Source organism: Mesoplodon densirostris, chromosome 5 (assembly GCF_025265405.1).
Source record: "Mesoplodon densirostris isolate mMesDen1 chromosome 5, mMesDen1 primary haplotype, whole genome shotgun sequence".
NCBI classification, from domain to species: domain Eukaryota; kingdom Metazoa; phylum Chordata; class Mammalia; order Artiodactyla; family Ziphiidae; genus Mesoplodon; species Mesoplodon densirostris.
This window is the reverse complement of record NC_082665.1, coordinates 152,876,987-152,902,948: the sequence shown is the minus strand read 5'-3', so window position 1 is coordinate 152,902,948 and position 25,962 is coordinate 152,876,987. Positions and strand designations below refer to the sequence as shown.

At 47.7% G+C, this 25,962-nt stretch overlaps 1 protein-coding gene across 1 annotated transcript in view; it reads left to right on the top strand.

The window, feature by feature from the left end:
* BFSP2 (beaded filament structural protein 2) overlaps positions 1–25,962 on the top strand; it is an 82,618-nt gene that overhangs the window by 25,228 nt on the left and 31,428 nt on the right. Inside the window, exons 2-4 of the mRNA XM_060098904.1 lie at positions 11,688–11,770; positions 18,397–18,553; positions 19,535–19,696. Of these exons, the coding sequence (XP_059954887.1) occupies positions 11,688–11,770; positions 18,397–18,553; positions 19,535–19,696 (402 nt within the window). The remainder of the gene's footprint in view (positions 1–11,687; positions 11,771–18,396; positions 18,554–19,534; positions 19,697–25,962) is intronic.

The window sequence follows — 25,962 nt, the reverse complement described above, 5'->3', positions numbered from 1 at the left end:
ACCTCCATCGCAATTCTTAGCAGAAAGGACCTATATTTCACACAGGCATCAGTAGAGTAACTGGTTTTCTGTCTTCTCTTTTGACCTTAGAAAATAAAACATCTGCAATTATAAGAGAAAGACTGAGTGTGAGAAAGAAACTGTCCATAATTTATACAGCAAGACATACAGCTTTATTGTTTAAAGTTACCAAGATAGCCAATAAATAAAGGAAAAGGGAGGTGGAGTGTGAGTGAGCTAAATCTTCATTTGTCCACCAGGAAGTCAATAAATAATGCCTGTGCCTGACAACTCAAACAATCAAGAAGTTTGTAGAAATATGGGGCAAGCTCTGGACAAGTGAACAGCTGGGGACTAGGACATGGGGAGAGAAAAATGTGGGAAGGGGAACGCTTTTCTTTACAAGCCTTTATAAGCATCTCTTTTTAGTATTGTTTAACTTTTTAAACCAATGTATGTATTGCTTTGATAACTTTAAAATTGAAATACAGGAAGTACAAAAGAGAGCATCTGAAATAGTTATAGATGAAGTGATATGTATGTAATAATCTCAGAGATAGGAGTAGAGGTCAGTGGGAATAGAGATTTTTTTTAAAATTAGCCGTGAGATTGTCATTGTTGAAGTAAGGAGGTGAGTCTCTCTCTACCTTTATATGTAGTTTGATGGAGTTGAAATTTCCCACAACAAAAAGTTTTTTTGTTTTTTTTTTTGCGGTACGCGGGCCTCTCACTGTTGTGGCCTCTCCCGTTGCGGAGCACAGGCTCAGGACGTGCAGGCTCAGCGGCCATGGCTCACAGGCCTAGCCGCTCCGCGGCATGTGGGATCTTCCCGGACCAGGTCATGAACCCGTGTCCCCTGCATTGGCAGGCGGACTCTCAACCACTGCGCCACCAGGGAAGCCCTAAAAAGTTCTTTTGAAAAAAGAAAAAAAGAGCAATGAGCTGTGTCAGACTGATACAGATTAAATTCAGCTGGGCCACTTAGTTCTGGGGGCAAGTTCCTAAACTCTCTGGGCCTCAGTTTCCCCATCTGTATAATGAAAATTATACAGATGCACCCATTCTGAGGGCAGAGATGAGAGACTGTACCTGTCTCAGGGACACACATGTTAGTGGTGGGGAAAGACAGAAAAATATCAGAATAAAGTCTAACATGACAACTACAGTGATAGAGGTATACCCACAGGGAATATGGGAAGTATAGAGGATGACCAGGGGAGCCTGAGTTGGTTTTTTAAAATTTATTTTATGGAAGTATAATTGATTTACTATGTTGTGTTAATTCCTGAGCTGGGTTTTGAAGGATGGGTAGGAGTTCACCTGGCAGATAAGGAAAGCATGGAGGCTGGATGGCCTAGTTAGGTCATGACACACAGAGGTAGCAACATGAGTCAAGGTCTGGAAGCTGGAGAGGCCCACATCTGTTTAGAAAAATAGTTCCGCCTATAGCAGGGGAGAGAAGAAAAGATAAAGCCAGAGTGAAGAGCAGGGCCCAGTTGTGAGGGTTTATTCAAGAGCACACACCCCTGAGTAAGTTCAAACTGCATCTTAGTAAGTTCATTCCAGTAGAAAGGGGACTGAGAAGCTGGAAAGCAGTTGCTCCAAATCTAGGAAGCAAAGAGAGACAGAGATATCACAGAGGGAGACCAGCTGGCTGCCCAAGCAGAGCCTCCCAGGGTCACTGTATCTTGATGTGCCTGGTGCTCAAAACTCAGATTTTATTAGGGCATGTGTAGAAAATTAGGCCCTGAAGGGCCGGGTCATGACACGTACGCCCAGGCTTAAATACTGGTGTGTACTGTGGCAGTTAAACTCTTTAGTGCCCAAAGCAAGCCCTCCTATATCCAGCCAAGGTAGCTGCAGGCAGGATGCTGGGTGAGCCCGGAGCCAGAACTTGTGGGAACGGGATGAGGGAGGCCTCCGCGGAAGATGAAGCCTAGGGGACTTTGTCCTCCTCGAGACAGAGGACAGCCTCTGGGGACCAGGTGCTCCCGACCGCCCAGCACTGTGAACACCAGCACCCACCAGTTCTGGCCTCTCACTCCACGCTCCTCCGACCTCTCCTACTAAGACCTTCCCTCAGCCAGAGCGCGGTGTGATGTTGAGGTCAAGGCTTACATGCAGTACAGCTCAGAAGTGCCCACCCTCCTGAACTTGCCCGGAAGACCCGACCTTAGCCCTCAGTGTGCCTGATTCTCCCGGGACCCACAGTGGCTGTGACCATGCTTGGGGGGCAGCTGTCTGGGACATGGCACCCTCTCCACTACCTGATGACATGTCCCCTAACTCCACTTGCAGATGCAACCTTAACTCACTGCGTGGGCTTCGTATTTTCCATCTTCAGGTAACAACTATCAGGTTGAACCAGAAAAGAGCCGATTGGGGCTCGAAGCAAGGCTGGCTAAGGGACAGGAATGGGGTGAAGCTCATCAGTGTGGGGAGTTGATACGTTCTGATTTGGGAGTCAAGGGGAGGGAGGTACCAAAGATGATTCTCAGGTTGGAACCAGGTAGGAACCTGGGTGTCCCCGGAGGGTCTCTCCTTCCTCATGGTTGTCCATGAAGAAGCAGCACGACTTCTGGGCTCCTTAATCCAACTGTGTGTCCTGTACCAGACACTGTGCTGGGGATGAGCAACAGCAGGACAGAAAGGCGGTGCCTGGCCTCAAGGAGTTTATATTCTGGCAGCAAATACAGAGATAACAACTAATAGAATAAACAAAACATTGGTAATAATTACAAGCTGTGGGAAGTGTTTTAAAGAAAGTGAACAAGGCAGAGAGGGGCAGAGAGGAAGGAGGTCCTGCCTTAGGCAGGGTGATCAGGACGAGGGAGCCACCCAAACACAGGAGAGGGGAGAACAGTCCGGGCACAGGAGTCTGCACATGCTGAAGCCTCAAGGCAGGAGAGAGGCCCGCGTGGTCCACAAAGACCCGGCACCGGCAGGGTGGAGCCTGTGAGCAGTGGGAAGGTTGACACACATGCAGGGCCTTGAGGGCCGCTGTCAGAAGCTTGGATTTTATCTTAAGCACAAGAGACACCTCAGAAGAGTTTTAGTTTAATCAGAGTGACATGATCTGATGTGAAGAGTTGAAGAAAATCACTCTGGAAGCAGGATGAAGAATGGACTCAAGCAGAAGAGGACAGGGGATTCGGAGGATGTTGCCGTGGGGCCGGCGGGCGCGATGGGGGTGTGCAGCAGGGTAACAGCAGTGGAGATGTGAGGAGTAGGTGGACCTGAGACACATTGGGGCGGGGGGGGGCATTGACTAACCTTGGTGTTGGATTAGATGTGGGAGATGAGACAAAGCGTGATGGCAAGACGCCCTGGTTTCTGTTAGTCCTGTTTTACTGGCATAGAGCTGGGGCGGGGGGGGGGGGGTTGCGGTGTGCTTTTAGAGGGCAAACGTTCCATTTTGGTCACGTTGAGTTTGAGACATCTGAGCCAAGTAGAGAAGATGTCGAGGAGAGAATGGTACGCAAACCTAGAGTAGAAAGGAAGGTTCTGAGCTAGAGATAGAAACGCAGAAGTCATCCGCACATACATTTCAAGCCATGTGAATGGATCAGATAACTCAGTGATTAAAGAGAAAAAGCCCCAGGACCCAGTCCTGAGAACTCTAGCATTTAGAGGTCAGACAAGGGAGACAGACTTCATGCAGGAGGAAGCCGAAAGATGGCCAACAGAGTAGAAGGAAGAGCAGGGGAGAGTGGCTCATGGAAGCCAAGAGAGGAAAGTGTGTCTAAAGACGAACATAGCGGCACGTCAGGATGAGCACAGAGGAGCATCTGGCTGGCTGGTGATGTGCTGGCCTTCACCATCCTGGTGAAGATGCAGTAAGAGTGGGGTACAGGGACAGATGATGATTTCTTGTTCATTTATTGCTGGAAGCAAGTCATGCTGAGCATTTATCCTAAACTTGAAAGTCAAACAAATGTGAGCAGTGTTTCTAGGGCTCTTGTATCTGCCAGTGCACCAGCTGAGTCTCATTTCCCAGTGCCCAGTCTTCCCCACCTCCTCTCTCACCTGCAGCTCTGGTTGCTGGGATGCCAATATCATTAACTCCAAATAAAGCCCTAATTATACCCTTGGGCCCAAATGCTAACCCTTTTGAAAATGCGTCTCATCTTTGCCTTTTTGAAACAGAATGAAGGTTAAATCCCTCACCTGCCACCACCAGCTCCGTTTAGTTTTCTAACTGCCTCCGCAGTGAGGACGGCAGTAGGAAAGGGTAAAATCCTCATCGTTGTAGCACCAGGGACCAGGGCTTTTCAAATGACGATGGATGGAAAAACTGAAAGACAAATAACATGAAGCCACTACATAGAAGTCTTCATTCAGCCAACTGTGCATCCAGAAAAAGCAGAGTGGGGACGTGCCAGACCACACATGCCCAGCAGACTCGCTCAACAATCACTGAACAACTGCTCTGTCCTAAGACGAATAACAACCGTCAAGATGGCTACCATCCATGCTTACCCTGCTCCAGGCATTCAGCCAGTGCTTCGCATGCACAACTATCCCAGGGGGCAGGGAGTGGCATTATCCACATTCTACCGGTGAGGAAACTGAATCTTAGAGTCACTTGTCCCCGTAACTGGCCGATTGGTGAGGGAGGAGCTGGGGTCAAGAATAGGCCCATGCGGTCATTGCCTGCTCACTGTTTACACTGCGTGGAGAGAGGGGGACAAGCTCCGCTGTGGGGGGAACGTGACCCAGAGGCAGGATGATTCAGGGAGGGAGGGAGGGAGCCAGCTAGGGCCCGTGTGCAGCCAGTAGCTCCGGCTACAAGCCTAGGGGCCGTCCTCAGTTCCTCTCCCTCACTCTCCCCACGACTGCTCCATCTCCACCATCCCTCAACCACCCTAGTCAAGGCCGCCCTCACCTCCCCTGGATGAGTGCAGGAGCCCCCTAGCTGGGCCCTCGGCATGGCCCCCTGTGTCCCACAGGAGCCAGGGGGATCCACTTACCACGCAGGTTACCCCTGTGCCTGCTCAAAACCTTCCACTGGCATCCCAGCAAATGCCACTTCCTCCCCACTCTTCCCAAGGCCTTTCCCCCAGGATCTGGTCTTTGCCTGCCCTTCTAACTGCATCTCCTACCAGAGCTGCTGATTCCCCAAGACCAGCACAGAGCCTGGCACAGAGGAAATAATAATCACGTGCTGAAGACATGAAGGCAGTGATGGATGAGCGAATAAAGAAGCTTCATAGAGGAAGCCACGTTCGAGAGGAGCGTTAAAGTGGGGAAGGGTTTCTCAGGTGGCCAGGGCCAGGGAGTGTCAGGTGGTAAGGCCAGGTGTTCTAGGCAGAGGCAACGGCGTGGGTCAGGACAACAAGGAGGTCCAGGAGCAGCCTGGGGGCGGCCTGAGCAGGACCGGAGGCAGGTCTGTGCAAAGCAAAGGCTGTCAAAGTCGAGTGTGCATCGTAAGTCCCTGGAAAGCATGTTAAAAAACAGCTCATTAGGACCCACTCCAGAGATTCTGACTCACACATCTGAGGTAGGGTCTGAGAATGTGCATTTCTCACAAGTTTCAGGTGGCGCTGATGCTGCTGGTCCAGGGACCACACTTTGAGAACCACTGGTGTAAAGTCTGCTAAGGAAGCGTCCACGTGGAGGCTCAAAGGAAGACAGCTCCAGGGAAGTCAGAGGAGGCGGCTGCCGGCCAAGCCCGGAGCAGCTTGAGCCGCCCCAGCCAGTGGGCAGCGCCCCGCCCTGCACCGCCCCTCACAGAACACACCCCTGCCCCCCATGACCTCTGACTGCCGTTCCCCTGCCGCTCGACCCCAGCTACTCTCATCCACAGCGTTTTAGGCTTTGAAGGTGAATTTTGTTTCTGGCTCCAGCAAAATGAATGGGTCCTAATCCCTTAAAGCCAGCTAATCTCACATAACGATTCGCACTGCTGCTGCTACGACAGTGCCTCTTTTCAACAGAAGACCTGGTGTTAAGTTACGTAGCCTCAATGGTAGGAGTCCCAGCTCTGTTTGGGCAGAAGGACAGGAAGGAGAAGACGTCACCTGCTGGTGTCCCCAGCACACCCTGTGCAAGCTGGTAGCCTGCCCTCCCTTAATTCTGCGCTTGAATGCAAATGTTACATCAGTTTATACTTTTCTCCTACTAGAAAAGTGGGCAGGAGTGGTCCCAGGGTCACGGGTAAGTGTGTTTGTATTCACAGCATCAGGCAGGGACTGTCCATTTGGTATTTTTATCACCTTCTCCCCTGGAAAGAAAAGGTGATCAGAGAAGCGAGGTTAATTTGCATCCACCTCAGCCATAAATCCAAGAAGACCAGATAGCTAATGTACATCTCTCAAAATGTTAAACACAAGTGCCCTCTCCTCTCTAGGGCCTGACAGCAAAGTTCGCAGCCGCAGAAGCCCCCTGGGCCTTCAGAGTCGGACCGCAGATCTGCCTCAGCTCTCCTCAGCCTACAGGGCTCGGAAATGAAAGCTCAGGGACTCGGAGTGGGAGACGGTTCGGTTTGATTGCTTAGCGTCCTCACACCCGGTAGGGAAGATGCCTCTTTGTCTTTGTGATGCAGCCCACATAGGAACCGGGAGTCCTGACTGTTCTATGTTACAGCAAAGGCAGAAAACAGTCCTCCACAACAGAGTCTCTCTTGATTCTGATCTGACTCAGTTTCCAAAACAGATGACAAAGATATGCACACTTTCAAGTCACGTTAACCTGGTTTGGCCTTCTGGCTCTACCACATTCCAGCCATGCGATTTGGGCCATTATCATCTGCTCGCTGAGCCTCCCATCCTCATCCATAAAATGATATCAGCGTTAGAGGAGGGCCGTGAGCATTTAGTGAAGTCACGAATATTGAGTACTGGGTGGAAGGTGGGCAACAGTCAGTGAGCTGGGATCTGTGTAACAATTGGCTCTCCATGGATGAAACGCTCTACTTTAGGGTGTTCGCCAATTTCCCTAGTGTAGCTACTCTCACCACAGCTGACACAAGCTACCATCATGAATCCAGAGTTGGGAAGAGATGCATTGTAGGACAGCGTTGCATAGTGCTCCCACCTGTCGACTGAAGAAAAACACACAACTTAGAAGTTGAGAGTTAAGTTTTATTAGGGAACCTTACTGAGGACTATAGCCCCAGAGACAGCCTCCCAAATAGCTCTGAGGAGCTGCTCAGAAGAGGTAAGGTAAGAGGCAGGATATATTGGAGTTTTTTGCTGGAAAACAACATGTGGTTGAATATCAAAAGATTACTGCTAGTCACAAGAAACTGACATCTCAAGTTGATGATTTTAGTGCTTTTCTATATAAAGGAAGATGCAGCGTCTGGGCTCATTGAAGTTATTTCTGCAATGTGCATCTTAACTCTCTGGGGCCAGTATCCAAAGCACAGAAGACTTCTTGTTTTTCTCCACCCTGAGTTCTCTGGGTGCACCATGGGGCTGGGGGCAGCTGCAGGGGCTGATGGCCGGGTCCTTGAGGAACTGGACTGGTGGGCAACATTCTTTGTTTACTGGAATGGCAAGCAGTGTTCCCTGTCCACACATCATTACAGATACAATAGAAGCAAATGACCTCAAAAGCAGAGGTGACCGTCAAACATAGTAAAACAATTAGGAAATGATGAGTAGTCATTACCTTTGTATTTTGAGTATTTGTTACCTTTGTTTTTAGTATAATTCATGTAATAGTAAGTTCACATAATTAAAATGTTCATGGTGGCTGTGTTTACCAACCGGCTCACGAAACTCCTGAGATGTTTATTTAACAGTCTGCCCTGGCAAGCAGGTACCAGCCAGCTCCAGCATGTGAGTGGGCCACGCCTGGAGGCAGTAAGTCCAACCTCTCTCCCTCTTCCTTTCCTGTCCTCAGGCCCGGGGAAGGCTTCATGGTTTTCCCAGGTATAGAGACAAAGATGGTCCCTGTCCACTGCAGGCACCACACTTACTTTTGGCCTTGGCCACCATCCCAGTCCTCAGCCTGTGCTAAACCTCAGCCAACGCCCCAGCCCTGGACCCGCCGCCTGGCCCTTTCCCGGCTGGGGGCGCTGAGCCCCCCCTGACACCCAGAGGGCGTGGCTTCTGTGGGGCCGAGGGGCCGCGGGAGGACAGAGGAAGCCTCGCTATCCTCAGCGATGGCCTGGAGGTCTATTTTAGGATCCAGTCTGTGGAGATGGGGACGCACGGCCAGCAAACTGTGCCTTGGCAAGTCAGGGCCTATAATTACCCTCCACGTGAGGGTCGAATAAACCCCTGGTTGTTACTAAACAACAGCGAAAGCAGGAACCTCCAGCTTCCCTGAGCCCAGAGCTGCCCAGCCTCCTTGGACAGACATTAGACAGAACCTCCCCATCTGCTGGGCAGCGTCCAAAGTGTCCCAGTAAGGAGAAGCAAGGACACAGCCCTGGCCTCGCCTCCCATCAGCCTGTATCTCCTACCGACTCCTGCACCGTTGCTCCCGGCAGCCTCTTACTTATGAAGAGTGTGCAGTCCGCTGGGCAGATGTCACCGATTCACACACAGGGGACAGTTGCTGCTGGGCAGAGCAAAGCCCAAGTCAAAAGGCAGCACATGAAAGCGGTAGTGTGTTTGCTCTGGACGGTGGGCCATAGGTGACTGCATCCCCAGGCACCTTTCTGCTTTTCCAGAATTGCGTGCCTCTGAGTATGGTACACATACCCCCCACGCCCCAGGGTTGGGGTTTTTACGTTTTCTGTCCACCCCCTGCATTGCATGTTTTCAAAGCAGAAACAAAACAGAGCTGTACCCACGTGAAGAGTTTAAGCCTCAAGCTCCCTCACTTGCACGTCCCCCTTTGTATTAGTAATTTTTTATTCTTTTTCGTAAAGGCAGTCTCCCAACTTGTACAAGCTCCAGGCCCACATCTGCCCGCATCTGGCCCTGCATGGCCACCTACTCTAGAGCATTTTGGAAGCCATCATCTCTGTAGCTGGGGTTTTTGAGCCCACAGTCTGGACACCTGCTATGACTCAAGGTCCCGTGCTAGGGTGGAATATTTGCCATGGGCACCATTGTGAGAAAACAAGCAGGGTAATTGCCCTGGGCTGCAAATTCATCATCTGCGAAATGGCATCATGGAGCATCCAAAGACAAGGAAAGGGGCTCCTAAATGTGGGTGCAGCAGCGTGTGAAGGAGGACCAATAGAGGGCTATAGGTCAGAGCAGCCAAAGCTAGTTCTCAGAGGCCTCACATAGCCAGAGACTTTGAATGAACTATACTCAACGATATTAACTCAATGTTCTTATTTTCTGTATTCTTTTTTTTTTAATTAATTTATTTATTTTTGGCTGTGTTGGGTCTTCATTTCTGTGCGAGGACTTTCTCTAGTTGCGGCGAGCAGTGGCCACTCTTCATCGCGGTGCGTGGGTCTCTCACTGTCGCGGCCTCTCTTGTTGTGGAGCACAGGCTCCAGATGCGCAGGCTCAGTAGCTGTGGCTCACGGGCCCAGTTGTTCCGCACCATGTGGGATCTTCCCAGACCAGGGCTCGAACCCGTGTCCCCTGCATTGGCAGGCAGATTCTCAACCACTGTGCCAACAGGGAAGCCCCATCTTCTGTATTCTTGATGCTGTGGCAGCTGGGACCTCACTGACAGGGAGAGACGGCCCCATTGCAGGGCTAGTGAATCCTAGAGATAAGAACCACTTACCTGTGAGCGAGCCTTTGAGATGCAAACCAACCCATCCTGAGTCAATATCCCAACCTGCCTCCCCTTGCTGGGGCTCACACTCCAAGAGGCAATATTCCTCTGCTCTGACCACCCAGGGCTGGGTACCAGACAACAAGGGACCACCCCTATAGCCCAGAGACCATTGAAGTTATTCAAACCAGCCAATCCCAGCTGCTTGCACTGCTGTGCCCGTTCCTTCCCATGAAAACCACAATAAAGCCTTTGCCCACGCTTTCCGCTCGCCCCTTCTGCTTCCTGACCAACCTGGTTCGTCTCTGTGTTGCCCTACATGGTATGGCTGCCCCCTCCTCTTGGGAACTGTAAGTAACAAATGGTCTTTGCAGTGTCAGTTGTCTCCTGATCTGTTGGCCTCTCCATACCAGAATAAAAACAAAATCCCAGGTACATCTTAAAACATCCTTCCTGGGGGCTTCCAGAAAATGATCTCCAGACCTGGGACAGGGGAAGACCGGGAATAGCTCACCCATGGTCACACAATTCATTCATGCAGGCATTCACTCAACAGGTGTTGATGGAATGTCCACCACAACCAGAGCTTGGAGACACAGCAATGAACAAGGAGTTGACCCTGGGAAGGGCCACTTCAGCACAGTGGGTTGAGGGCTTTGCTGGGGAAACCGAGGGAGTACAGGCGCGGACCAAGTCCCATATCTGGGTGGAAGGGATGGTGCTCCCCTGTTCCAGTAGGGTCATCCTGTGTTGTCTGTCCACTTCATTGAATTTCCCACCAGCAACCTCATCTTCTCTCTGCTGCAGCCCTGCCTTGATGCATACTGGGGAGCAGGCAACCGGGGTCTTCCCATCCCCGTTCTTTCTTATCTTACTCCGGTCTCTGACCTCTGGTGCCAGAAGTCCTTCACCAAGTCGGTGAAGAACTTCCAACTCATTTACTTTCAAGAGCAAAGGACTGATAAGAGCTTAAAACAGTGATTTACAACCTTCTTTTTCTTTCAGTTTTATGTATTTTTATTAAACATAATTTACATATAGTAAAATACACAAATCTTAATGGTACAGCTTAACAAATTGTTACATATTATACATCAATGTAATCACCAGATCCAGATATGGAACATCTTTATCACTCCAGAAAGTTTCCTCAGATTTGCATCCTTATTTTAAAGTAACAGTTAGTTTATCCCCCATCCCAAGCTGAAGATTATCCGAAAGCCAATATGTAAAAAATATATTTATTTTAAAAAGAAGTTTCTCAGGTTAAGAAGATGACTATCCTCCCAATCCCCACCTGTGGGGAACCCTGAGGGGTGCTGAGGGCCAAGTTTGAAAAATCATTCTTCTCCATGAAACCCCCGAACTGTATGTACAATATTTATGTACATACATAAACTGTATGTACAATGTTTATGTTCACATGTATGTTCTGAGGGTGGACAGAATTCTAGAGCTGAGCTGTCCAGTTCTGGAGCCACCTGTGGCCACCTGTGGCTATTTAAATGTAAATTAGTTAAGATTAAATAAAAGTAAATGTTCAGTTCTTCAGTTGCCTTTGCTACATTTTGCGTGCTCGGTAGCCACGTGTGGCCACTGTGTTGGACCACACAGTGTAGAACAGTTCCATCACCACCGAAAGTTCTATTGGGTAGCACTGGTCCAGAGATTTCATCAGCTTCCCAAAGGCATCCATGACCAGAAAATGTTAAGAGACACTAAGTCAAGCCAGTGAAACTTCATTTAAGGAGCCAGAAATTTCACTGGAGAGCCGAAAGCTCATCATTGTGACAGAGGCCACAGACAAGTCTGCCTTGAGTAATCTTTTCGCTCCAAAAATCCAACCCTAAAAGCCCTTAGAAGACACTGAGATTTTATGTTTTAGTGTCTATCTCGCCCCCTGCTTCTTAGAGAGGGACACTTGAATTCTAAAAACATTTGCCATTAGAAAGTGCTCTCAGTGTCCCAGAGCCTCTGTGCCCAGCATGAGGCACCATTTGAAGTAGGAAGACATCACAGTGACCTTGTCCTTTGTTGTGTGGTCGTTCTAGGTGGGCGACGCAGTCCTGGAAAACGCACGGCTCATGCTGCAGACGGAGAATATCCAGGCTGGCGCGGACGATTTCAAGGAGAGGTAACACTCCACAGCCGAGGGGACAGTCCCTCCGTGCCCCAGACTCCTGGGCCACTCGGGTAATGCAGCCCCAGAGTCTGCAGCATGAACCCTAGCCTCATGGAAGGCTGGGTGGGATAACAGCATCCCCAGGAGAATCCAGAGCCAAGAATACCTGGCTCAAACCCTCCTTGTAGACACAAACCAGTTCCAAGGCCTCAGAGATTTTGCCAGTGTCACTTGGCTTAGAGCAGAGGTCTCAAAACCTAGTGTTCGGGCTTCCCTGGTGGCGCAGTGGTTGAGAGTCCGCCTGCCGATGCAGGGGACACGGGTTCGTGCCCCGATCCCGGAAGATCCCACATGCCGCGGAGCGGCTGAGCCCGTGAGCCATGGCCGCGGAGCCTGTGTGTCCGGAGCCTGTGCTCCGCAACGGGAGAGGCCACAGCAGTGAGAGGCCCGCGTACAGCAAAAAAAAAAAAAAAAAAAAAAAAACCTAGTGTTCATGAGAATCACCTGAGAGACTGATAGAAAACGCAGCCTGCTGTGCCCACTCTCAGAGTTTCAGATTCAACAGGCCTTAGGCGGGACCTAAAACTTACATTTCTAACCAGTTCCCAATGATGCTGATCCTGTTGGTCCTGGGACCAAATTTTGAGAACTACTGGTTTGGAGCAATGCTTCTCAATCCTGGCTGCATATGAGAATTACCTGGGCCCTTCAAACTGCCAGCGCACAAGCCCCACAGACATTAGTGGGGGTGGGTCCCGGCCTCTGTATTTTTAAAGTCCACCAGGCTTTCTTATGTCCATCCAGCCTTGAGAGCCACCTCTTTGGAGTCTAATAGTGTTTCCTATAATGTGGCTGATGAAGATCAACTTAAGCGGTATAAAGATAAACGTTTTAATTTTAATAGTCATGTAGTTACTTATTTATAAATTTATCTATTTATTTATTTATTTTTGGCTGCACTGGGTCTTTGTTGCTGCACACAGGCTTTCTCTAGTTGTAGTGAGCAGGAAGTACTCTTTGTTGCAGTGCACGGGCTTCTTATTGTGGTGGCTTCTGTTGTTCCGGAGCACAGGTTCTAGGCGCATGGGCTTCAGTAGTTGTGGCACAAGGCTCAGTAGTTGTGGCACACAGGCTTAGTTGCTCTGCGGCATGTGGGATCTTCCTAGACGGGGAATCGAACCCGTGTCCCCTGCATCGGCAGGCAGATTCTTAACCACTGTGCCACCAGGGAAGTCCCAGTCATATATTTTTTAATTATTATTATTTTTTTGCGGTACGCGGGCCTCTCACTGTTGTGGCCTCTCCCGTTGCGGAGCACAGGCTCCGGATGCGCAGGCTCAGCGGTCATGGCTCACGGGCCCAGCCACTCTGCGGCATGTGGGATCTTCCCGGACCAGGGCACGGACCCGTGTCCCCTGCATCGGCAGATGGACTATCAACCACTGCGCCACCAGGGAAGCCCCATATATTTATTTTTATAGTTACCTTCTGTTTATGGCCCATGAAACTGTTTTTCCACTACAGTACTACCATTTATAGTGGCAATTTAAAATTTATTTAATATAAAGAGCTTTTAAAGTTTATTGATTTAAGATTTACTCTTTAAGTACATGAATTTAAGTAACAACATAAAGTAAATAATGATACAGAAGATACACAGTTAGTGCAAAATCGTGTAAGTGAGTGGGGTTTGTAAAACACTGGCCTAATGGAGAAGCAAAATGAAGATGCCCCTTTTATGGATGAACACAGTGATTTTGAGAATATTTTGAGGGGAAGGTGTCCTGGGAGTTGAGCAAATGGGTGGATGATGGGATTGTTATTCTCTAAATTAGCAAAGATGAAGAGAAAGGCATATAGTTAGGAGTCTATGGGGAAGACCATGATCCCATGGCCATTCTTATCTTAGGAATAAGAAGGGTGCTATGATGAAACAGGGAATGTCCACCATCTCCTCAGATCCCCAGTCACTTCCTTTCTTTAAGACCAAGCTTACCCACCTGCTAAAAGGCCTCCTTTCATGCCACTCTGGAGTCAAGGAGACTCTCAACCAACCAGGGCTGCCGTCTTGCTCAGCACTGGTAGCCAAGGTCAGAGGCGCACAAAGAAGTGCAGCCATCATCCAGCCACTGACAACTCTCTGCATGGTAAAGACAGATGCCAACTGGGACTTCGCTGGTGGTCCAGTGGTTAAGACTCCACACTCCCAGTGCAGGGGGCCCAGGTTCGATCCCTGGTCAGGGAACTAGAGCCTGCATGCTGCAACTAAAAGATCCCGCATGCCACAACTAAAAAGATGCCTCATGCCACAACTAAAAAAGATCTTGCATGCTGCAACTAAAGATCCCATGTGCCACAACTAAGACCTAGCACAGCCAAATAGATAAATAAATATTAAAAAAAAAAGATGCCGGGCCTCCCTGGTGGCGCAGTGGTTAAGAGTCCGCCTGCCGATGCAGGGGATACGGGTTCGTGCCCCGGTCTGGGAGGATCCCATATGCCGCGGAGCGGCTGGGCCCGTGAGCCATGGCCGCTGGGCCTGCGCATCCGGAGCCTGTGCTCCGCAACGGGAGAGGCCACAACAGTGAGAGGCCCGCATACAGCAAAAAGAAAAAAATAAAATAAATAAAAATTAAAAAAAAATAATAATAAAAAAATAAAAAAAATAAAAAAAAAAAAAGATGCCAATAGACATCGAACTATTCACACTAAATTTAAGGTAGAATTTAATTAAGTGTGATAAAGGTAGCATCTGACTGAAATGTTTTTCACTCATTCATTCATTTATTCCTTTTGGCATGAACTCATTCATTCATTTGTTTATTCATTCATACATACCTTTGTCCTGCCATTCAACAGAGTAGAATGTAAACTCACCGAAAACAGGGGCTTGGTCTATTTTGTGCCCCAGTGTATCACCAGCACCTAAAAGAGTGCCAGCACAAGATAGATGCTCAGAAAATATTTATCGAGGGCTTCCCTGGTGGCGCAGTGGTTGAGAGTCCACCTGCCGATGCAGGGGACACAGGTTCGTGTCCCGGTCCGGGAAGATCCCACATGCCGTAGAGCGGCTGGGCCCGTGAGCCATGGCCCCTGAGCCTGCGTGTCCGGAGCCTGTGCTCCGCAACGGGAGAGGCCACAACAGTGAGACGCCACGTACCACAAAAAAAAAAAAAAAAAAAAAAAAAAAATCAAATGAGTGAATGAATGAATTCAACAAATGTTTGAATGTCTGCTTTGTGCCAGGCTCCTTGCCAGGTACTGAGAGTGAAGTGAATCAGGCATGGTTCCTGACCTCAGTGAGCCCACAGGTTAGTGGCAAAGACAGAGGGTGAACAGACAGTGATTACTGAGCAGATGTGCCATCACTGAGATGAGCCCAGATGAGGGGGGTCATTTAGCCTGGTTAGGGAGTGTTGACAAGAGATGATGCCTGATTTGGGTCCTAAACTCATGTAGAAGTTGAACAGGCAAATAAAGTAGGCATGACTTTCCAGGCAGAGGGGACAGCGTGTGCAAAGGCAGGAGGACATTAGAAGACATGGTGCGTTAGTGGAATCCCAAGCCCCCCAGGATAACTGGGGCACATAGAGTGCATGAAGGGGACACAGATCCTGGAGGACCGTGCCAGCCATTCCAGAGGGCTTGAAATTATCTGAGGGCAGAGGAGACCCATAGAAGGGGTTCGAGCAGTGGCTCATCATGACCAGATTTAGCTTTAAAGGAAGCTTTGAAGGGTGGAGAGGACAGGCAGGCCAATGAGCAGGAAACAATGGGAGTGAAGGGTTTGGACGGATGGAGAGGCAAGGTCTGGATTGGGAAGTAAGCTGAGGTCGGATTATTGCGGATGACACTGAAGGCGTCTGAGCAGAGGAGTGACTCCATGTGGTTAAGGAGAGTCACTCTGAGGGCAGTGCTGTGGGCCTGGGAAGACAACGAGGGGCGTAGTTCAGGGCCTGCCTGGGATGGTAGCAACGGGCAGACTTGAGGGGTGGGTTAAAGAACTAACTGGCTGGATTTGAAAATTATCTACATAGATAGCCTGAAAAGAGAAGGTTAAAGGTAAGTTCCAGACTTTGAACCTGGGTAATCTAGAAGGTGATTCTTTGAATGAAATAGAAAATCGGGGAGGGAACGTTTACCTAAAATTCAGGGTTTGATAATAAGTTTGGTTTTGAGGAAGCTGAGTAGAGCTGATGGTGGAGCAGCCAAGCAGAAATGATGGGATGCCATAAACAATGTTGTGTTAGAGTGGCCTGCAGGTCAAGGCAAGACAGCTCTGGGTGTCATGAGCACCCAGGGGTTCTAACCGAAGCACCATTCAAAATGGGGCAGTGAAAAAAATGCTCAAAGTGGAACAGCAGCCTTGGGGGATATCACAGAGTTATCCCTCAGAGGACTGCCAAGAAAACGGTCTGTAGGAGACCAGAACCTCCAGTCATGCTGAATGGATCATGTGCTGAAAGGGACCAGGCTCCCTGGAGAGGTGAGCAAAATAGGACTCCAGAGGCACGTGGGGGATTCTTCCAGCTTGGGTCAAAAGAGACTAATCCCCGTCATATGAGTGGGTTTCCATTTCAGCTGGAAGGATAGGACTTGTTTCCAAAAGAACTAAATGTTAATAAGAACGCAATCCTTCAAAAAGAATAAATTTGGGTAGAAAATCTAATTCCACATATAGAGCACAGAACAATGCTTCAGAAACCAGCCCCCTAGTGCTGATTCAAATGTACAGGTCCAGCTCCGAGGGAAGTCTCTGGTGGTATGCCACAGGACTCTGTTTTTTTAACTGCAAGGTGCTTGAAAGCAGGCGTGGCAAAGTGGCAGATGAGACAAAGCCAGGTGGGGTGGTGAAGGGTAGAATGACAGGATCACGATTCTGATCCCATACATTGGAACAATGGACCAATGACATGGAAAGAGGAGAAACATAAGCTCCGATTCCTGGGTTCAAATACCAGTTGCACCCAGGAGGACAGGGAAATTGGGCTGAAAGTAGCTTTTGTGAAAAATGTTCAGGACGTCTACTTGGTAGGAGACTCAATATTAGTTAGCAGCAAATACAGCTAATCAAAATGAAATGAACAAACATACAAACAAACAAAACCCACAATACAAATCTTAGGATCCGTGATGAATAGAATTAAAGGGTTTAAACAAAGGAGCAGACAGTCCCACAAGATCCTGAAGTAATCAGGTAACACCTGGAGTTTTGCATTTCTTTCTCTGTATCACATTTTAAGAAGGACACAGACCAATTGGAGCATTTCAAGTCGTTCCAAAAATATATCTTAAACCTGCTGCTGCAAAAACAAAAATGAAAAGGTCATAGTCCCTGCCCTCAATAATGACAAATATGAAAACCCATTTGCATGAAAAATGGAGGAAGGAAGTAGGAATGCTTAACCTGAGGACAAAAAGTCTCGGAGGGGTGTAGGGGATGGAGATGGGGGACAAGAGAGTGACATAAGAGAGTGTCTCCAAATATTTGTAGGACTGCCAGCAGAAGGGTTAGACTGACTTTGGGTGTCCAGTGGGTGGAACTCAGACTCTTTCAGGAATAGAGACTAAAGCTCTTGAAGGAAGCAATTTGCAATAGTTAGAGCTGTCCAAAAATGACATGATGGCCTTGGGAGATGATGAGGTCCCCGTTGCTGGAAGTATTGAAGCAGATCCTGCGTGATCACCTATCAAAAATGCCATCAAGGGATTGTCACCAGGCAGGAGTTTGGATAGCTGAACACGAAAATCCTTTAAAATTCTAAGACCTTAAGAGGCTTTCTGAAATGAGAGGTGTGAGATTTCTCCCTTCTGTGGATGGATGAAGGTAAGGTGTGAAATTTGGCTGAGTGGAAGGCCATGGAAGAAAGGAGCGCCACTGGGAGAAACTGCCAGAGATGTTGGGTAGTTTCAGACTTGTGTCTGCGTGTATATGTGTGCCTGTGTGTTTCTGCATATTTCGCATGCAAATCCAGGTTTCTGGTTTCTCAAGAGAAGGGCGTACCCCTTCCCACGCCGCAGTGATGGGAGGGCTGTGCAGCAGCGCCCCTTTAGGTGAAGCATGTGCTATCCTACACCTGTCAACCCCCACCTCTTGCTGTTGCCCAGACCTGGCCCTCATCCCTCATCTACATTCCCCACTTGGTCCCTGAAGGCATTTGGGCTTGCAGCCACGGTCCTGAAATTTTACCTGGGCTTTTTGGGAGAGGAACCATGCATGTTCTTCATTTGGGGATCACCAGCACAAAGCCTGGGACTTCGCAGATTCTCAGTGATGTTCGTTAAAGGATTCCCGGGTGAAAAGGATGTCAGATCAGCATAATGATGACAGCGCTGGTCCCTTACCTGGATCTGGCCGCTTGGAGGAGCTTTCCCTAGAGCTCTCTGCTCCCGTGCCCCATGAGGATGGCACCTAATTCAGCCAGGTGCCCTGTTATCAGAAGTTGGCTGCAATCGCTTTCATTTTAATAAATCAACAGGCAGCAATTGCATTAACAGTGTCCTCAAACCCATTGGAACAGTGACTTTGAACAGTCATTGCCTAAGTATCCCATAATTGGTCTGTTGGTCACATTTATAATCTGATTATTTTTCTCTGGGGTCACCCAGCTCTGCTGATTGAGTGCCTTTACCTACAGATATGAAAATGAGCAGCCGTTTCGAAAGGCGGCGGAAGAGGAAATTAACTCTCTGTATAAAGTCATTGATGAAGCGAATTCGACAAAAAAGGATCTGGAGAGTCAAATAGAAAGCCTGAAAGAAGAACTTGGCTTTCTGTCAAGGAGCTATGAAGAGGTAGGAGGGGGCCCTCACCTGTCGGGCTGAGCTTCACAACACAGGTGACGCTGCGCGTCGCTTGCCCAGGGCTGCAGGCACAATGCCAGGACAATATTTCCAGCTTCTTGTAGTGGGTGCGGTTACCCTGAGTTTCAAACTCAACTGGCTTCAGGGACCAGGCCGGTACTTCAATGGGGAGGCAGCCGGTCCAAGCAGTCGTGAGTGATGGAACGTGTGTTGAGTGGAAGGGAGCATCCCCTGAGCTTTCCAGTTCACACTGTTTTTTCAACACTGTACTGGGCGAACAAAATAACTCCGAGAGTAGACCCAGGCTGTGGTTTAGTCACACTCAATGAAATTCGGTCAGATCGTTGAGTGACAGGACTGAAGGGGACCGCCTGTAGTGATGTCCAGTGTCCTGCAGAACTGCAGTGATTCTAAACAACCTCACACCGGTCAAGACCCAAACATCCAAGATCCAAAAAGTGCTTGCAGTTGGAAAAAGTCAAAACCCATTTAACCATGTTCACATTGGGAAGTTCCTTCTTTTGTCCAGCTGTAAGCTAACCAGGAATCAATAAGCCCACTTCCTCCTGTCCTTAGCTCCATAGTTTGTCACCACTCTCCAAAGGTAACGTTTTAAAAACTCGGCAGTTATCTTTAAATCTCTTTCCGCCTCCTCTGACTTTATGAAATTCATAAATTTCATCTTGCTGTTATTGCTTACTCTGTGTTGTTATTTATTTATTTTGATCTTTGCTTTGGGTGGGCATGGGTTTGTGAAGAGTAGCCTAAGAAATGCATCCTGGGGAAAAGAGAATATAGCGCCCATGCTGGGAAGAGGACCAGGGACTTTTCCCGTCTTTGTGAAGCCCCATGTCTGGCAGCAGCAAAATGAGAAGCAAAGTATTGCCCACGGAGCTGGGCTTCGGCTGGCTGGAATTCCGTGTCTTTTCTTTCTCCTCTGGAACTCACTGAGGTATATGTTGTCATTTTCAGGATGTGAAAATGCTATACAAACAGCTGGCAGGGTCTGAGCTGGAACAATTGGATGTTCCCATTGGCACTGGGCTGGATGACATCCTTGAGACGATCAGAGTTCACTGGGAGAGAGATGTCGAAAAGAAGTGGGCGGAAGCGGGAGCCTTGCTCCAAGCTAAGGTAAGAGGCAGGACCAGCACCCTCCCTCTGCCCTGTGCAGAAGGAGGCCAAGCAGAGGTGAGCAGCAGCCAACATGCAAAAGAAGAAAAGCAACCATTTCAATCTCGTTATACAGAAAAGAAATGCAATTTAAAGCAAAGCTTTTGGTTTACCTGTCTAAATGCAGAAAAAGTTTTAAATGGTAATACTCAGTGCTGGCAAGCCTGTGGAGATGTGGGTGATCTCCTGAGCTGTTGGGGAGCACAAACCCATGTGACGTCTTTGAGGAAGGGATTTGATGACATGTACCAAGAATCATAAAATGCTCCTGCCTACCACTTGAATAATCTAGACCCCATCCTAAAGATATAACTGAAAATACAGATAAAGTGTACATCCAAATAGACCCACTGAAGCCTTCATTATTATAAGGGTGAAAAAAATTGGGAAGAAAACCAGATAAATATTTAATAACAGGAGAAAGACTAAGCCACAACCTAACCATGCAATGAAATATCAAGCAGTTATTAGAAATGATATTTATGAAGCATTTATAGCAATATGGGAACTGCTCAGGCAATAAGGTAAAATGGGGAGAAAAAAGAGAATACAGATTGGTATGTACCAGGGGTCAGCAAACTTGTTCTGTAAAGGACAAGATAGTAAATATTGAGGCTTCCTGGGCAAGATGGTCTCTGTTGCAATACTCAGCTCTGCCACTGTGGTGTGAAAGCAGCTGCGGACAGAAGGTAACCAGTGAGCATGGCTGTGTTCCAATAAAACTTTATTTACAGAAACAGGAGGTGGGCTGGGTTTGACCTTCAGGCTGCAGTTGCCAACCCCTGCTATACACAGTAGGTAAAGCATTCAAACAAAGAAACTAGGCATCAAGAAAAGGTCAGAACACAGTTTATTGTACTTCAATTATACCTTAATAAAGCTGTGAAGAAAAGGTCTCCCTTAAAAAAAAATCAGAAAGAAAACTCTAAACTGTAAAGGTATTAGCATTAGCAGTGGTTGTCTTTAAGTGTGGGACCCATTTCATGTTGTGATGTTTTTTCTTTCTTGCTTCCGAGTTTTTCTTAAGTTTTTTTAAAGTAGTATGAATATAGTCATGGGGGGAAAGCATCTTTTATTAAACCTCATAAATAAGAAAGGAATTAACCAGAAAATAGAATGCACAGGGTTTGTCCTTCCCTTCCCCTTCTCCCACCCATTCATGATTCTGGAATTCTGAGGCAGAGGATTGAAAGAGCAGAATAGGAAAGAAAGCATGAAGGAAGTGGGAAAAATAAAGTAGAATTTGAAAGAAGGCAAGAGGGCTGCTCCTGATTTCTCGGGGACCACTGAGTGGGTCTCACTCCTGACTGCACAACAACATTATTTCAGTGCACTTTCAGAAACACCCAGGCCCAAGACCAATTAAATCAGAAGGAGGGGAGGGACTTCATGGTTTTTAAGCTCACTGATGGTTCTAATACACAGTCAAGTTTGGGAACCACAAGAGTTGATAAAAAAAACTCCCAAAAGAAAACCGGAGGACCTTTTCTGCTCTTTCTTCTCCCAGCCCTCCTCAACCCCTGCCCCCCCAAGTATCAACAGGAAACTTCCCCGCAGGGTCTTCACAAGTCTGGATCCCCCAGTGTTCTCCAGCCCAGAAAACATCTTCCACTCCCCAATGCTCCACCCCTTACCCCTTCTCAAAAGCTCTTCTTTCTAACCTTCAAATCCTTGGGCCAGGTCACTACAAACAATTTCCACGGTAAATAGTGCCTAGTCACTCCATGAAATACAACCCCCATAACCAGTGAGAGGCAAAACCACACAAAGAGAAAGTGAAACCAAAGCATATATATGGTTTGGGTCCATTGCTTCTTAGGGGACTCATGAATATTTATAATTAATGACCCTAGAGACCATCAGTCCCATTCCCTCATTTTAGAGGTGAGGAAACTGAGACCCAGCGAGGGCAGTTGATGTCCTGGAGTTGCACGGCTGGTTGAAACACCACGGTTCAGCTTTCCTGGCTCCTGACCCGGGATTGTTTTCTCTGCGTTAGGTTGTCACTTCTCCTTGGCTCCGCTTCCAAAATCACAGTGGCCCAGGGATTTGCAGACTTGTTTCTGCCCCAACCCTCCTGGGGTCTACACCACACCATAGTGATGATCTCTTTGGGAAAGGGTGGAGGGGTATTGTAATTAACAGAAATTAATCCTGCATAGTGTGAAAAAGAAAAAAGAAACTTCATTACTATTCACCCTTCACCCTCTTGAGAACCATCACCAGCCCAACAGTCATTCAAACATTAATTCTGAACAGATTCATTAGTGTTTTTTTAATAGAGTAATCTGAAAGCTACATCTCAGAGAAAACAGACAGTACTTGTTTCAGTTTGGCCATACTCCCTGGGCCTCTTGCAGAGAGGAAGAGCTCAGAAAATATTTGCAGAATGAGTGAATTCCTCTAATCATCAACAGAGATCAGAACTGACAGCCAGAAGTCCTCCAATAAATAGTTTTGTCAACTGCCGTCATGCCCTCGGGGGCTGACTTTTGTCCAGCCTAAACATCGTTTCTTGGCTGCGAAGTGCAAATGTGAAATGGTTTAGCACACACTGCTTTCTAAACATTCTGCAGACAGAATACAGACATGTATTTAATTACCTCTCAGCTTGGAGAGGCTAAAAATTAATTGACACAATTAAGTTGTCTTCATTTAAGTTCCTCCAGAAACTGATCCTGAGACAAATATTGAAGTGTAGGTGGTTTCTTTGGAAGTTGCGGGAAGCAGAGAAGCAAACAAAGAACACGTTATCCAACTAGCTCCCACTGGGGGCGACTGGAGCATCCCCATGGGGGCCTGGGGAACAGTACAGAATACAGGAGAGGAGAGAGGTGAGGAAGCTGGGGTAGTAATACCCTCTCCCCTCAGTCATCTGCCACCTGCTAGCAGAGTGACCTTTCAAAGACTTCAGAGAGAGCTCCCAGGGAGAGGTGCAGAATCTGACAGTGGGAAGGAAGCTGGGGATAACTAACATGTAATGGCCCAAGGAGTCAAGGTGGATGTCGTCAGCATCTGCTATCACTTTCCTGCCAACTCCTTTTATTCCTTAATCAGTAAAAGCTTATAACACTAGGTTCTCTCCAGCCACGGTGTTATAGATGTCAGGAACCTCAGTGGTCCAGTCTTTGGAGCTTCTCAGGTTGTATGATTCTGTGACTGGGGGATCACGTTGGTCCAGAGAATTTCCAGAGTGTTTTAAAGTCTGGCCCTTCCTTTTCTGTTTGATGTGATTACCCAACTCAGGGTATTTGGGGATCCTTCGAGAACCTCCAACAGCATGCCATACCACCCTCTACACCTCCTCCTGGCTAACCATGGAACACACTTCTCAGTCTGCAACTGACAGACCTTAAAAAGACCACCTTGGGGAATAATGAAGGGTCACTCTTATTCACCTGTTTCCTGGATTCATGTGCTGAGACATTTCCTCTCTGTAGAGCGACAAAAAAAAAAAAGAGAGAGCCCTGAGTGCATGTATGCTGTACACTGACGTTGGCTAGATTAAGATGTCTCAGTGCCCTTGCTTCCTAAAACTTGCAGAACTTATGGATACATCGAAATCGTCTGTCAGTCATTGTTACAAGACCTAGAATTTAAAAATAAAACTGATAACCATGTGAGGCCATTTGTGCTGGCTAGACAGACCTCTGACATCCTTTCTGCTCATTGAATTCTCACAACAGCCTCAAAAGCAGGAACTCTTGTTGTTCCCATTTCACAGATGTGTTTTCTGCTACCAGGAAGGAAGGAAGGGAGGGAAGCTTCCCTGCAGCGAGGCTGTTTCTACTAAGTTTTTTTTTCACAAATGCAAGCATTTCAAGCATCATATCATCAACAGTAAAATGAAGTTCCAGGTAGCCAAAAAGACACTTTCAAAAATATTATGCAGTTGGGCTTCCCTGGTGACGCAGTGGTTGAGAGTCCGCCTGCCGATGCAGGGGACACGGGTTCGTGCCCCGGTCCGGGAGGATCCCACATGCCGCGGAGCAGCTGGGCCCGTGAGCCATGGCCGCTGAGCCTGCGCCTCCGGAGCCTGCGCATCTGGAGCCTGTGCTCCGCAACGGGAGAGGCCACAACAGTGAGAGGCCTGCGTACCACACACACACACACACAGAAAAAATATATATATATATATATATAATGCAGTTATGGTCTTTCATGTCCATGTCAGTCCATCATGATACATATAATCCCATGTTTCTTCCAACTGACCTTTTCCTTACAGTGTGCGGTCCTCCTGGAAACGGGGCCACCCTGAAGGCTAAGGGCTCCCAAAGTTTCAGAATCAGGCTGCTTAGGGTTCGAAAGGTTGACCTACCCCACTTCAGTTTCCCCTTGATGGGATTGGAGGCCCTCCCCTCAATTCCCAGAAGCCAAATCTCTGTCCCTTGTTCACTGCAGCTGGGTGACATGCACAGTAACCAAAGGCTTATTCAGTCACCAGCGTGAGCTGGAGGCGGGTGGCTGGCAGCTCCTAGGAGCCCCTCGGGGCCAGGAACTCCACAACAAATAGATCTCTCCCTGCTCCCTGCCCTGACAGCAGGTCACACTTGCCTCAGATCAGTTTAAGGTATTTGTGGTCAGAAACTTATCTGAGCTGTAAGCATCGTGCCTCAAACAGTCAGGATGACAGATTGTGGAGGTGGTTAAGAATGAAGAGAGGTGAAGAGATGGAAATGAACTGCGAGGTTTCTGGTTGTTGATAGTCTTAGAGCTGCAGGAGGCACCAGACAGTGCCCTCTAATGGAAATCTCTGCAGTGATGGGGCTGTTCTGTAATCTGTGCAGGGTCCAGTGTGGCAGCTCAGCCACGTGTGGTTACTGAGTGCTTGAAATGTGCCTGATACAGCTGAGAAGCTGAATTCTTAATGTTATTTAATGCTTATGACTTCTTACATAAGTATCTACATGTGGCTAGTGGCTACCGTACTGTACAGCATAGGTCTAGATCTACCCATGAGAGACTAGAAGACTTGGGCAACATGTCACCATGTCATCCGTATTCACAAACAATAACTTGCTCTGTGAGGGCAAGTATTTTATACAGGATGCTGTGTCTATGCCTTTTCTTTGCTTGCTTTTACCAAGAAGATTCAGTATTTTCTAGGATATATGAAATTAGATTAAATGGATTTCTGGCACTCAACCGTCCCTTGCTCTAGTCTCCAAGACAGCCTAATGTGGTCCTGCCATGACAGCCAACTGGGAGAGTTCCTTTGAGAGCGCAGAACGCTGAGAGCATCTGTAATCTAGGGGTCCCTGTGTGCTGATGAGTTGGCTATAATCTCAATGGCTCTTCTGTGAAATAAGCACTGGCTTATTCCTCCTGGTGCGCTCACAGCAAGCACTGAAGATGAGTCACCTAGCATTTCTAAACCTCAAAATACGTCACAGAGCAAGTTTTGCAAAAGGGCCTCAGCTTGCTTTTATTTCTTTTTTTATTTATGCATTTTAATATCTAATACCTTAAGGGACTTGGTTCAAAATTCAAAATGATATACAGTGAAAAATGTCATCCCACCCATGTCCCAGCCACCCAGTCTTTGTTGTAGGGTCAGTCAATGTTTTCCTTTTCCCATGTGCCCTTTCAGAGACATTTTATGCATGTACAAGAAACTATGTATATATTTTCTCTTTTAACACAATTAGTAGCATTCAGAACATATTGCTTTTTAGCTGCACAATATTGTACCACAGGGGGCAGCAAACTATGGCCCACAAGCCAAGTCTGACTTGCTGCCCGTTTTTCACAAATAAAGGTTTATTGGAACATAGCCATGCTCATCATTTACATATTGTCTATGGCTGCATTTGCATTACACCAGCAAAGTTGAATAGTTGCAACAGAGACCACCATATGGCCTGCTAAGCCTAAAACATTTACTATTTGGCCCTTTACAGAAAAACTTGCCAACCCTTGTTCCAGCTAACAGGTATCCCAGGGTTTCTTTAACCTGTGCCCTGCTGATGAATGGTGGCTTCCAATCTTTAGCTATTGTAAATAAGACTAGTCACTGACTTTGTATGTCCCTCATTTCCCAATATAGAAATGTATCTGCTGGATAAATTTATAGACATGGAATTGCGGGGGCAAAAATTATGTGCATCAGTAATTTTGATAAACATTGCCAAATTATCCTCTATAAAAGTTATAACAATTTATATTCTCATCAGAAATGTTTGAGAGTGTCCATTCCCTGCATCTTCATTGATACTGTGAGTTCT